Genomic DNA, 14,901 nt, shown 5'->3' with positions numbered 1-14,901 from the left:
ACCTAAATCTAAGCACACGGGTGTTTTCGTATTTCGCCGATAGTGATATTCGCAAGCTGCCTTACGGAAAGGCTTAGTAATAGTTGCTGTGAAGTGCACATGCGAGCGTGTGCGCACGATAAACTGAATTCCCTGCGCTGAAGCATGTGTAGTGTCGATAGCAGTGCTTAACGACAAATAAAAAATAATAAGGAGTTGACATTAATTATAAGGCCACAATAATTTCCTTATCCTAAATGTTATGAGCGTCCTCGTGACCTCAGTGTAATGAAAGTATCCTTGAAACATTAATTTTCGGCTGCAGTCAAATCATCCGGCACGGAGTCCGCCATTTTGACCGTCTGTATTTTCGATACGTTTCTTGCTTGTATTGTCTTAAAACGAATAGACGTGTTAACGAGATCATAGTCTTTCTATTTTTCGTTGGAAATATTCTTGTAAGTAAGCATATTTTCACGATGAAACAGGGACCGTTTCTAAAATTCAGAAGATTGAGAATCATATTAACCATATCAAGGCTTCAGAAATATTAGAAGGGTGCTGATTTGGGCAAATTGGTTACAATTCATGATCAATGTTATTTGCGCACCACTTGGAACGAGGACTTGGGGACGACAGACACAAGCGCAATGTTGTCAATAAATCGTCACTGTCAACAATCCCAAATGGGACTTTCGTCATTCCAATTTTCACAAGCATCAAAGAAATTGTGTAGACAGCTAAGTAGGCAGCTTTGAGTCTAAGTAATGGAACGCGTATAGAGACGTCTTGAAGTGGTCTCCGCGACGTGACGTCACCTAATGGCGAGAATAAAAAACTAAGAGAAGCATAGATTACATTTGTATGCTCCTAACGTCTTGACATGTTTTGGCGGGACGCGGCTTTGGCCCCCGCGTTCTCATCGGAAACTCGTGCCCTAGGGTTCAGACGTAGATATCTTTGGTGAGTGGGGGGGAGGTGAGAGCTCTCGATGTCTTCAGGATATTGAGAGCGTAGATCATTCCTGAAGATTTCTGCAGGCCGCCCAACAGTCCGTAAGACTCATTTCGTGCAAATGGACGAGGCCAGAAGAATGGCCTCTTTCGCCGAGTCCGTGTCTTCTTTGGCCACCGATGCCGCCATCAGCCGAAATCCTTTGTAGTTCGCGACTCTGATCGAGTACGCCCTCCTTCTCGCGTACTTGGCCGCTTCCGCAAACCTTGTGTCCGGCTACTTTCTAGAGCCCTAGATCTTGCCTATCTTCTTTCATGGGTATGTTCGAACTGCGTGCTTCTTGGGATCGACGCGTCTATGAAGGTTTCCCTCAGGTGCAGCGGGATCCTCCTCTCTCCGCCTTTCTGCAGGCATTCCGCTTAGCCCAGCCTTCGTAGGATAGCGCTGCCCGCATGGGTCAGCTTGCGCCTCTTGATCTGGTTGGGTCTGTATGCTTCGACCAACTCCTCCAGGGTGTTCTGATGCCCAGTCGGAGCAGTCTTTAGGCAGATGTTTGGTCGGATAGTCCGAGAGCGAGCCTGTATACGTCTTAGATATGTAAAGCTGCTTCTCCGCTTTCTTTAGTGCCACGTAAGGCGTGCCATATATCATTCGACTTATCACGAGTGCTTAAACTAGTGTTGTCATGTCCTGCTCTTTAAGGCTCTGTTTTTGACTCGCCATTCTTCTCACCAGGTGGGCGAGCTGGGTGGTGGCGTCCTGGAGCTTAGGGAGGGTCGCCGAGCCTGCTTCGTCCTTGTAATGGTCTCTCAGACGTTCTATATGCAGAAGAAGAAGAGCCCGCGCTGCCAGATCGCTGACCACGCGCAGTCATGGGGAACTATGTCTCCCCGCTTTCACTAGATGGCAGCATATACAACATCTCCCCAACAGAGCAAGCGAAGTTCGTTGCAGCAGGCGGCTTCACGCACCTCCCACATTTAGTATACATGTGGGAAGTGTTTTGGAAACACGAATAGGCGTATGCTACACCATAACTGATACAAACACCTCCTGCATTGGTTTTAGCTGGGGAATAGCGAACTAGCTGGGTCCCGTTCCTGCGTACAGCACCAGTGTCGGTGTTAACCCAGTAGGACCGAGGCTCATCGGCTGGGGTTAGTATGATCGCTTTGCACTTAAGATCTGCCAACCAAACTCCGTCGCCGTAGAATAGCTCTAACTCCGTGACGTCTGTCGAAGTCTTCCCTTTGACGTTTTCGCTACTGTTCCTCGAACTTCCGAAGGCTCTCTTGATCCGGCAGTTGGGGTGTCAGCTTGGTGGAACTAACAGGAAGCTTTCTTCTTAGCCGACGACCCATCAGTAGTTCCGCAAGGCTATACCCATTCTTCAAAGGAGTCGACATGTATGCTAGAAGCGCAGCCTCAGCAAGTCTATTGCTCTGAGGATAGGGAGGGCTAGAGGTAATATGCTTGAAGGTGTAGTCCTGAGCGAAGAGTGAAAACTCAGTCGACGAAAACTGCGGGCCGTTGTCGGAAACAACTTCCTCAGGAATCCCGTGGCATGCAAAAAATGACTTGCAGTGGTTGACTACAGCTGCGGACGTAAGCTTCTCGAGTCGAGCCAGTTCAGGGTATCTAGAATAATAATCTGTTGCTATCAACCACCACTGGCTCTTATAGTGAAACAAGTCCATTGCAATGCGTTGCCGGGGTCTTTCTGGAAATTCGGAACTTTTTAGTGGCATTTTCCTGTTACTTGTTGTTTAGACGCATTGCTGACATTGCTTCACCAGGGACGTGAAATCAGAATCAGAATAAGTTTTATTTAAGATAAAAATGGGGATAATTACATGATAAATATATACAGAAGGAGGTTCCGTAGTTAGAAACTGAATTGGGACCTCCTGTGCATGACGAACGGAATTAATAAAACAACAACGGCAACATGTAAAATTTACGATAAGAAAGGTTTTAGGAGACACGGCATAAATGAACAGAAAAGCAGCAGATGAATGTGTTAAGCAATAACACGGCTTTGGATTAGTCGACAAAAGGTGAAGCTACAAAAATAGCTTAAGAAGAAAGAAAAAGTAAAGAAAATCCGAGAGACATATAGAGAAACAAAGTGAAAGTTAAAAATACAACACATAGTACACTCAAATGGGGAAATTCGGAGGAAGCTAAGAGAAAATACTTAAGTTCTGTACGAAATCAGTGCGCATTGAACGATTTTAAAGGTAATAGTAATGTGTTCCACAGAGATAAAAGTCAAAAGTGTAGCTCCTATAGTGGGCCACGAGACAATCTCTGGCTCGAGCAAGTGTCTTTGTTATGCCGAAGTGTCCTTCACGTGAGAGTCGAAGGACTTCGTTTTGGCAAGAGGCAGGGACGACAACTCGAGCAGCGCGTAGAAGAGTAAATCGTTCTCCATAAGGAGCTGGTGTCGATGGTCGCAGAAGGGCTTTAGGTCCACTGGGAAAGCTTGCCGGGAGAGCCACTCTTTCTTCTTGCTCAATCGGCGAAGTTGTGCACAAACAGGGTCTGTTTGTTGGGATGCCTTTAACCATTGAAAGCAGTGCTCCTTTATGGGAAAATAAGCTTTCAAAGAGCATACGAAAGCTTCCACGTTTTCTTCGAGCTCTGTGTCTTCTATCTTTTGGAGAGGCGCTCTGTAAGGGTGTCTGGTGCTAGAAGGTATTTGCCTAGAACGTATGCAATCTCGTACTGGTACTGCATCATTCTTACCCTTAGCCTCTGTAATCTGGGTGTCAGGTCACCAAGGCTCTTCGAAGTGAAGATGGTAACCAACGGTTTATGGTCCGTAACCAGCTTGAACGGCTTGCCGACAAGATAATCGCCGCACTTATCACATGCCCAGACTAAGGCAAGAGCCTCTTACTCGATTTGAGCGTAACCCTTCTTGGTCTCTGAGAGTAATCGTAAAGCATAAGCGATAACAGAAAACTTGCCATTCGTTTGCTTCTGCCGGATTAATGCACCAAGTCCGAAGGATGATGCATCTGCAGTGACGATCGTTTTTCTCGATGGATCGTAAACTCCAAGGACAGAGCCAGACGAGAGCACCGACTTCTATCTGTTGAACGCCTGCTGTTGTGGAGCATCCCAAGCAAACTCTTGCTTCTGTGACAGCAAAATAGTAAGTGGTTGCAGGACTCCAGACCGATTGGGAATGAATCTGGCGAGGTATTTTGCCATTTCGAGAATTCTCTGCAGCTCGGTCCTGTTTCTTGGTGCGCCCATTTTCATAATGGCTTCAACTTTCTTTTCGTCGGGACGTACTCCGTCTTGGTCTAGCTAGTGTCCAAGGAACGTGAGGCACTGGACATTAAACAAGCATTTGGTTTCATTCAATGTCAGTCCAGCGTTGACGAGTAGCTGCAGCACATTTCTAAATGTCTTTGTGCTCATGCTCATTCGAACCCCAGATAAGGATGTCGTCCATGTAACAGACAACCTTACTGACACCTTGTGAAATGCATGACATCTATTTCTGGAAGTGTTCAGGAGCAGACGCAAATCCAAGCGGTAACCGGTTGAAATAGAAGCGTCCAAAAGGTTAGATGAACGTGGTGAGCTCTTTAGAACCTTCAAAAAGTGGAATTTGCAAAATCCAGAGTTAGCTTCCAGTTTGGAGAACACTTTAACTCCGTGAAGAAGCCTGAGAATGTGCTCTACGGAAGGGATAGGATGCCATTCTCTCAGAACGTGGCGATTCAGTTCTGTGAAGTCCACTCAGATTCTCATGTCTCCAGAAGGTTTTGGGACGACTACCATTGGCGCACACCACTCCGTCGGCTCGTCAACAGGTGATATGACGCCGAGTTTCTGTATTCTTTGTAGTTCCAACTTTGTCCTTTCGTATAAACGAATTGGGATGCGCCTCGGAGAGCTGAGCCCGAAAGGTTTCACTCCTGCTTGCAGCTGAACTCGGTGTTCCTTCTGCAGCTTGCCGAGTCCCTGGAACAATGCTGGAAATTCTTCTTTTGGATTCACTTTCTCAGCAATGGCGTTTACAAATGTCAACATCCGGAGTTCTTTGATCACTGGCTTGCCTAGCAACGGAGTGCGGACCTAATCTAAGACGTAGACATCCTGAGTAGTAGTACGGTCGCGGTAAATGAGCTCGAGTTGTGCCACTCCTGCGGCTGCAAGAAGCTTTCCGTCTGCACCATGTAGCTGGCGAGGAGCAGCTGAGAGATAAGGTCTGCCCTTCAACATCGGAATACTTGCTTCGGGAGGACTGTTTCGTCGGCGCCGGTGTCAATATTGAAATCTACTGGCTGACCTTGGACCAAGAGTGTTGCCTCCCACGTTCCAGCATCCGACGTCTTGATTACTCCGATGAATCCTGCTTCTAAATTGATTAGTTGCATTTCGACACAATCGAGGCGCCGCGACATGCATACGGAAGCGTAATTCATGCAGACTTCCGAGTGCGCTGGGCGCAGAGTATGAGGGTGATGCTCTTGACCACGCCAGCGGCATGGTTTCTGCATGCTCTTCTTACCGGAGGATGAATATGGATTGCTTGCCCCATGTGAATGGCTGCCGCTTTTGTCCTGTTCCGAACCGCCCCAAGCGGATTGGGAAGCGGACGCAACTTTGTTCACACATGGCACTTCCTGGCGGAGCTCGACTTGTTGGTGACGGACGCTCTCGATCTGGTGGACGGACTCAAGAGCCTTCTGAAGAGTGAGGTCTGCATCGAGCTGTAGCCTGGCGGATAGCTGTTCATCTTTTATCCCAACTACGAGGTGGTCGCGCACGAACTCATTTCGAAGAACGCCGAACTCGCACTCTTTCGAAAGTGTGTGAAGCGCAGTAACGAAATCTTCAGCCTACTCACCGTCTTGCTGCACTCTGGTGTTAAATCTGGCTCGTTCTAAGATTACGTTGCGTCGCGGGATAAAGTATTTGTCGAACTGCTCCACGACTGCGTCGAATTTCTTATGAATTTCTCTTGCTTTCTCTTCAGAGAGAGCAAAAGTGGCGTAGATTTCCTCGGCTCGCTCGCCCATGATGTAGAGCAGCGCGCCTACTTGATGCTTCTCGGGCTGAGCGCACAACCCTCAAGAGGTTCGGAAATGTTCAAATCTTTGTTTCTACTTCGGCCACTCGTTCGGCGACGAAAAGTTGAAGGCTTCCGGCGGTTGAATTACGAATGACGCCATGGCCTCGAACGTTAAGGGGTCGCGTTGCATGAGTACCGAGATGTGCGTATAGGGAGCAGCTCACCAGCGTTTCGTCGCTGGCATCATCCTTTGCACGGAGGAGGACTAGGAGCCGATGTCCGCTGGTAGAACCTGTTCTTCTGACACCATGTTGTAGCCAGGAAGGAAGTGCGAGACGGCCAGACGAGGAGTCACATAGGCACACGTTTAATGGTCTCTAAGACGCCTTCTACATGTAGAAGAAGAGCACGCGCTGCCAGATCGCCGACCACGCGCAGACACGGGGAACTATGTCTCCCCGTTTTCACTAGATGGCAGCATGTAGAACACATTTCGGTTCATCGCCTACTTTAGAGTGCCTTGCTGGTGTTCTTCATGACGTACTCGTACATTCTTGTGTCGTAGTCTATGTCGCGGAGGTTCCTCGACACCGCTTCGTGAGAGACGCTGTCGAAAGCTCCCTTTACGCCACTAAATTTGCCGGTCTGACTTTGCCCATCCGAGAATTAGTTACAGTGACGTTTCACTTCGTGAACTCAGGTGACGTATAGGTGCTATAGCACACACGAAGCTATCGGCCCTCGGTGCGACTAGACTGGCCACATCGCAAATATCTTTCAAGATAGAGCTCGCGCGTCCGTGCCATAAACACCAGCCGCTGGTGTCGAACAACCCTCCCTACCCCCCCTCCCTTCCGATGGAGAGACGGCGCACTTCCTCCCCGGCTTTCCTACGTTGCGCGCGCGTGATTTCGCCGCCATCACCAGCTCATCCTCGCACGCTTTTACTTGCACATACAGCATACGGTCCGCGGGGACGATGTTATCACGAGACAGACCCGGTACGTTCATGCTGCACAAAGAACCCGTAGCAACTGCCAGTACCAGAGGAGGTCAACCCAGCGCGCCTCCGCTACCTTCCTCCTCCGCAACGCTTCGCCTTTTCTCCTTCCCCGCTTCGCTCAACGCTACATTCCTCTAGGTGGCGTTGCCTTGCCACACACTTTAAAGCCCCTCTATCTTTCAAAAGTATTGTTATTCTTAGGTCTTTCCGCCACCCGGCTCTCTCCGGCGTTTCCTCCTCGCCACCTCCTGTCGCCCCAGCCTCTACCACTCCCCCCTTGGCCAATTCATCTCACGTGGAAGCACGCATTGCGCTTATGTATGTTTTTTTTCTTTACAGCGGGCTCCGTTGCCATTTTGGGACCAGTGCGACGAAAGTGCTGGACGAGGAAACTGATTGATCCAGTGCGTTAGCGGACCAGATCAAACGTGTTAGGGATGAGAACTTCATTGTGATGGTGCGATGCTGCGCTTTCGGTTGCCGCAAACTACAAGGCGAGGGCAAAATGCTTTTTTGTTCACCATTTGGCTAGCGCAACGCGCAAAGAAAAGTGCGTGTGCATAGCATTGGGTGGCCTCACTTCAAGGAGATTGCAAAAAACGCATGACTTTGGGAAGTGCCACGGTTATTCATTGCCTTTTTTTGTGAACCTAATTTACGCCTGCTTCTTTAAATATGTGCTTGCGTATGTGTCCCTGTTCTGCGCGGTTTTTAGCATGTCTAACTTGACTTTTTTCGAATGTACTCGTTTTTTTTTCATGGGAGTTTTCTCTTGCTGTAAAAGTGCTCGTACTTGCGGCTGGCCTGAGACATGAAAGCGACTTTATTCAGGCCATGGTTGTCAGCTCCAGCAGACGTTAGCACATTCTCGACGCTCTTGCGAAGCTCACTAAGGCTTGCGAATAGTGTCGTTTAGCTTCAGTGTACGCCCATACGTATTGATTTGGTTTGTGGTGTTGAACATTTTTTAACGTCCATAAGCGACTAAGGCTATCAGGGAGGTCGTAGTGCATGGCCCTGGATAACTTACTTTAGGCCACCTGTGGTCACCTATTGCATTTCGCCTTTATCCCGGCTGTCACCGGACTTGTCCTCGGAATCGGAGGATTCAGCAGCGCCTACTCGCACATTCTGTGTGCGTGATTACCATAGCAGAGAAAGGGTGCAGAAGGCCAGAGGTCCCCTGATAAGGATTAGCATTTTTACGGCCTCACATTAAAATTTTTATGCCACCGAAAATATAAATGCGCATCGCATGCACCAAATGCACTGTAAGTTGCCTTGCATCTCTTGCGACAAATAATTTCGCGGTTTCTCATTATGGAGTACGGTAGGAGTTGCCGTCCTTGAGCACGTTTGTTAAACCCATTTGAGGATTGTTCGGTCGTACAGCCTTCTTGTTCTCTCTGTCTCCAATGGTTTCAATATAGTGTTCGAGTTATAGAGACACTGGCTCCCTGCTAAAACGTAAAACGCAAGACGCGTGCATTATACAGATATAAAACTAGCATTTCAGCAAAAGCTTTACTGATGCTAATAGGGGGTGGGAGGGTATAATTACTTCGCGAACCTCTGTCCAGTTTTTTCATGTAGTTCATTCCTGCAATCAGGTTCCAAGCTTTTGCACTACATATATATACATAAAAAAACCGATTTCATGAGCTGCGGAAACTACCGATGCGTTGTTTGGAAGGAAGGAAGGAAGGAAGGAAGGAAGAGAAAAACAGAAGGCAGGGAGGTAAGCCAGGAGAACGTCCCGTTGGCTACCCTACACGGGGGAATGGGAAAGGGGAAAGCAAAGATGAAAGGGAGAGAGAGGAGGGAAGGTACGTTGTTTGCATTATCAATATCGTCTTCGTGTGAAAACATTGCTCATGGCCGCCAGAATCCGTGCATCAGCTACACGCATCTGTACAAGGCGCCGAGCAGAAGCAGCCCAGTTGTAAGTCGCTGCTGACCCAAGACAGCTGGAATATTTCACGAGCGGGCTAAACAAAGGCATTATTTAGCTACGTAAATGAACCTACGAAACCACGTTCACATAATTTCACGTGGCCAAATCTTGAAACTCTGGTAGTTACGCGCGTGTTTGACCGCACCGCGTGCATGCGTCGTGCTTCAGCAACACGAACTCTCAACGTGCGGATGCCTTACGCCTTAAGTAACCGTCCTTTTCTATATATATTTTTTGCGCAAAACATGGCATTATTAAGGCCACTTACTGACTGACGCAGCAAAACCTCGCCTCAAAGACAGCTTCGTAGGGCGCGAACGAAGTTTTCTCCAGATTTCCTCCGGTAGCGAGTTAGCCGCTGTCTGCTACGCCAGGTCCGGCATAGGCAGCGCCACCATCGAGGTCGAGCCGCGCAGGAGAGTTGAACGGAGGAGGAGGGAAACGGTTCCTGCTACATTAAGCATTGATAGGTTTTAGCGCGTTTAGCGCGTTCGTTTGTCCTTTCCCCGGCGCACGGTTCTCGACTCCACCTCCAGGAGCCTTGCTCCTCCGCCACTCGCTTCCTCGTGGCTTCATACTTTTCATCGATTTCAGTGGCGGGCCACTTACGCTTGCGTGTAAAAAAAAGGTTGACTGCTCCTGTGGTGCGTAGCGGCTGGTTTGATTATTAGAAACACGTTAGCACGGCTGCATAGATTGGGCGGTGGCATGTAGGTCTCGATGATCACTGGATGAGTCAGAATTGAGGATTTGGGCAAAGAAAATGTGCATCTCACAAACTCTGCAGATTTATCGCACCGATGTGAATGACATGCTTTATATAGCACAGCATCTCAAGAAAGACACTCACCTTCCCAATGAAACCGGTGCCTCCAGTGATGAATATAGCACGATCCTCGTAGAACCGGGCAATTTCCGATTCCTCATTGTGTTTGGGTTCAGCAGCAGGTGATGGAATCTTATGCAACCGGGCTTTATTCGTCATCATAGCACTTTCTTCCCGGGAGGCTGCGGGGCACAATAATCAAGCATTTTTTTACCTAATTGCAACAAATATAAGCGTCATTTCTTTCACTGGCTCATGCATAAAATTCTCGCACTGAACAAGCCTGACCAGCGCACTATATATAGGACCAATGCGAATGATTAAACCACACGCAACGTATTTCCAAATTATTCTCGGCAAGCCGGAGAGTAGCGTTGGCGTGTTCAGGTCGTAGGCGTGTTATTACGATAGTACTGGCCCCGTAGCTGAAATGCCTACCTCACAAAGGATCACTGTTAAAGGCGAAGATAGCGAGCCATACGTACAGGAGGACTGCATTGAAGGTGTACGACGATATTCCAAGCATGCACAAAGTTTTCCCCATGATGGAAAGACAGCGCGAGAGCCAGCACATGAAAGAGCGGACAGGACAAGTCGCTTTTGTGTGCACTCTTCCGTGTCTCGTTTTTATCGCGCTGTGTCTCCGAACCAACAGGAGCAAGTTCATACGCTTTCAAAGTTCGCGTCTGCATGTTTGTGAATAGAATAGACGTTTTCATTGCCCATATGTGTAAAATTTCTATGATATTGACTGAATGAAATGATGCCAGTTGCTGAAAGCCATCGCCATAATTCACCTGGAATTCGCGCCTTCTGATATTTCGCTTCCTTTCACCCTCCAACCAAAATCCATGGTCACCCAAGCATTTCTTATGAGTTTTGAATGCGACCTCGCGGGCAAGCGAGCGGGTTGAGGCACTTGGCGCGTTTTGATTTGGCCTTGCCGAGCTGCAGAATGAACGCGCTCATGTTATACGCTCATGATGTGGCACCATCTTTTCCCCATTGGCTTCGCCGTGACGTGCCCAAAGACCCACATGCACTAGGCCATACCATCAGTCAGCCAGATGTCTGCGACATGTCGTGTGCGATGACGCACGCACTAGAAACACATTCGGTCAGCCATAACCGTGGAGCAGCTGTGCCGTCGGGGAAGCGTTCTAGTCTCCACCCCTCAGGCCCGGGTTCAATTTTTTCCCAGACCGAAATTTGCCAAATGTTACTTTCAAAGGCATCAATTTACTTTGCTTACAGTAGCCTCCTTGAGGAATTTGACGTCAATCCGTGTATTTTTGGCGTCGTTTTACTCTTTGCGCCGTCGGTCATTTAAAAAACCATCTTTCCGTCGCGCCGACTACATACGACGGATTTTCGCTCAATGGGGTACATAATTCTTTCGCATTACTAATGAAAACCACGTTCCAAAGAAAGGAAGAAAGAAAGACCGAACAGCAGACTACCATTAGCTCATGACTTATTTAACCCCTCCCCCCCCCCCCCCCCCCCTGTTTACACATGCAAACGTTGCTGTTCTTCTCCTTCGTTGAAACGCAAGTAAAAAAGAAAGATATACAAGAGATTTCATCCACTCGCACATCACTAGCCTTGGCATGGGAATGTGGTATGAAAATAACAGCCAGCGATGCTATATCCTAACAGGCCAAAACTGTCACCGACTTGACAGCAGGCCGACTAGAAATAACCATCGCAGCTAGACAGCGCGTTGATCAGTTGAAGAACAAACACTGAAGCGGTTTTGTTTATTTTGATCGCGTGGAAAAAAAAATCCGCCTCCTTTCCACCCTGTCAGGTGGAAAGGTGCATGTATAGCGTAGCTGTTGCGGAAGTTAGAAAAACACAGCCGACATTAGACAAACACCACGAGCACAAGCGATGTACACTTATGCCCGCACGTACGTGTGCGGAAGTGTAGCATACATCCTCATTCTTTTAGGCCTTCCGCCATGCGCAAGTGCCTTATTGAAGTAATTGAGCTTTTCAAAGTAAATTGCTTCAGAGAATTTGTTACGTACGACTTTCAAGCTGCAGACACGATAGCTTCCCATTGTAATTCAAATCTACGAGAAAACGTAATTGTGTTACGCGGAAACTGAAAGACAAAGCCCTCTTCCAGCTGACATTTGAGGTCTGTCTGAGTGGCCGCGGCCGCTATGTGACGGTGCTGTTTTTGGATGAGCACGAGCCCACGTAAAATCCCGACGAACTAGAGGCTAATATCTTCACTGCAAAAAAAAGATGTGTTGAATTGCAATTTTAAGTGAGATAAGAGGTAAATTTTATTACCGCTTCTACGTAGGCTTTGAGCGGCACTATGCCCGTCTCTTGCTCGGTAAAAACACGTATCTTACCCGCTTCGTCACTAGCGCTAGGCGTAATATTAGCAAACAAATCAATCCCCATTTTATGATAACCGAAGTGCGAAGGAGAAGTACAATTCGCTTTCGCAGACTCAGGAGGCCACAAGTATACGGTGGAAGTCCAAAAACGAGCATTAAAGGGAATCTCTACCGCTCAGAACATCTCTTCTGATTATGGCGGAGTGAAAATATTGTCGGTCTGACTGGTGGGAACGAGCGTGCTTGGATGACATAAGCGAGAAATTATATATTTAATTTGGTTCTGAATGTTGGTGCAAAAATGACAGCTGATGTTTCTAGAAGGCGAAACTGTTAAGAAAATGAAATTATGCGGTTTTACGTGCCAAAACCACTTTATCATTATGAGTCATGCCGTAGTGGAAGACTCCGGAAATTTTGACCACCTGGGGTTCTTTAACGTGCACCTAAATCTATGTACACGGGTGTTTTCGCATTTCGTCCCCATCGAAATGCGGCCGCTGTGGCCGGGATCCGATCCCGCGACCACGTGCTTAGCAGCCCAACACCATAGCCACTAAGCAACCACGGCGGTTAAGGCGAAACTGTGTCAACTGTTTTGTGTACCATCACGTTACAAAAATCTTGCGCAGGGAAAGGTACTTTAGTCCGATACATTATTGTTTTGCCTGAAATTGCATTTTATGCTCTCCTGCTAACACTGATTTGCGTCAGAGAATATCTTTTTTTTTCTTGTATACAGTTGAAGTGTGCTGAAAAGTGCCGTTGCCTTTGTGCAGACGAACGAAGTTGTGCATCAAAGCGTACCCAGTAATTAGGGGTATTTCGTTCAGTTTCCTTTTTGTGCCACCACGTGGCGATCAACCTGCAAGAATTCAAGATTGCAGCCATGACATATGTCATGACGCACAACAAAAGAAATTAGGATGAAAAGAAGCGCACCCTCACACAGTCCCTTTGCCTAGGCACTTGGAAACAAGTGCTCTTATGTATCAGCGTTATCTCGATGACGGCCAGCTAATTGCTCGACTAGCAATCAATCGACGATACTGCTAGGCATATGGGCAGATAGCTAGTCCACGTTTGTGATGAAATATGTCTGCTCGAGATAACTGCTCCGCCAAAGTTTTTGTTCAACAACATTTTTTTTTCAGTTTTTTTCTTGCCTATGTTGTATCAGTGTGGCTACGGGCTGGCATATACGCCAACGTTATGTTAGGCCCAGCTCCAATTCCATCTATTGAAACACACGTAAAACATAGAAATGCTTTAGGAGTACAGCTTGAGCGATTCGAATGAAACTTGTTGCGTTTAAAACAAAGTTAGTGACTGCAAGAAGCAGATACGTTATTTAAGGCATAGAAATTATTTACAAGAATTGCCAAAAATTGGCAAGTTTGGAGACGTAGAGGTACGAAATTTAGAAATTCGTAACTCAGCATCAAAAACAGATGTTGCATTTCTGTAAATTTTATCTGTTAACGCATCTGAAGCGGACAACTTCGATGTAGGAATTTTCAACATTTGTGAATTTGTTACAATGCTTGAAAGGGTCCTGCAAAAATGAATTTCTTAAGTTACTTCTATATTTAGGCGTGGTGCATATTATGACATTTTTTACACCTTGATCTATTTATCATTAAGTGTAGTTTACAGAATCGTGACATAATTTGTATTGCTGAGGAAGAGTTTTAAGCTTAGTTTATTTTTGAAACTTTGCAGTGTTTGTAATTTTTCTAATTTGACAAACTCAATATTCCGGCAAACTAGATTGGTTTGCCGGAATCACTACATTTTAACTTTTTCTTTCAAATTCAAGAAACCTCGTGAAATTAAGTGCAGTGGTAGCTGATAAAAAGTTACAGGGATGTTTCACTTCGGGCACGCGGTTTACGCGCAAGCGTATGGGTGCTATCCCCCTTTGTGCATTGCGCGTAGAATGTTTTAAAAACGCTTTGATTGCGTGCGCGTGCGGCGGTTTATTTTTCGAGGCTCATATTTAATTTATTATGTATTATGTCCGTTTTTCAATTTTAATACATCGTAAAGTGCCGTTAGGAAAGATGGTAAGGCACTGTAAGCAAATGCAGAGCTCTTATTATTTAAAGCAATGTTGTAATGGTCCTATTCACACTGTTAATTTTCTCCTTTTTCTCCTACCTCCTTCTCTGGAGCCTCCTGGGCACGCCAAGCCCGCGCCTTCATTCGGACTTGTTCAGCTCGTGCCCGGCGTTTGGCAACGGCTTCAGGGTTGATCGACTCGCGCTCGGCCTGCCGCCACGTGCGCCACTGTTCTGTCCTTCTCGCTCAGCACTCGGCCTCTCTGTCACGAGACGAACCCGGTACTCCCATAGCGCCCACAGAACCCGTATCAAATGCCAGTTGAGGTCAACCCAGCGCGCCTCCACCTACCGTCCTCCTCGGCGACGCTTCGTCTCCTTTCTGCTTCACCGCTTCGCTCAACGCCGCCTACACTTGCCTCTAGGTGGCGTTGCTTTGTCGCGCGCTCTCAGACCACCCTGGATAATTTGAAAGTAGCGACACTCTCAACCCCGCTGCGCTTTCCTCCTCGGCTCTCTTCGCGCGCCAGCTGCACGCGCTGCGCACGTCACACTCCTTCTCCTTGGCGCCCGGTAATTCCATAGCGCACACACAACCCGTGCCAACTGCCAGAGGAGGTTAACGACGCTTCACCTCTTTTTCTCCTTCCCCGCTCCGCTAAAGGGCGCTTGGACTTTCCTCTGGGTGTCGCTGCTTTGCCGCGCACTCAGCGGCGCTCCTCCGTACTTCTTC

General features: G+C 47.6%; 1 protein-coding gene across 1 annotated transcript in view; it reads right to left on the bottom strand.

Moving 5' to 3' along the window:
• LOC142578277 (fatty acyl-CoA reductase 1-like) overlaps nt 1–9,910 on the bottom strand; it is a 55,028-nt gene extending 45,118 nt beyond the window's left edge. Inside the window, exon 1 of the mRNA XM_075687678.1 lies at nt 9,776–9,910. Within this exon, the coding sequence (XP_075543793.1) occupies nt 9,776–9,910 (135 nt within the window). The remainder of the gene's footprint in view (nt 1–9,775) is intronic.
• Nucleotides 9,911–14,901: the final 4,991 nt, after the last annotated feature.

The sequence above is a fragment of the Dermacentor variabilis genome, chromosome 4 (genome assembly GCF_050947875.1).
Source record: "Dermacentor variabilis isolate Ectoservices chromosome 4, ASM5094787v1, whole genome shotgun sequence".
In the NCBI taxonomy this organism is placed as follows: Eukaryota; Metazoa; Arthropoda; class Arachnida; order Ixodida; family Ixodidae; genus Dermacentor; species Dermacentor variabilis.
Note: the sequence above shows the minus strand (reverse complement) of the source record. Positions and strands in the feature narration are given on the sequence as shown.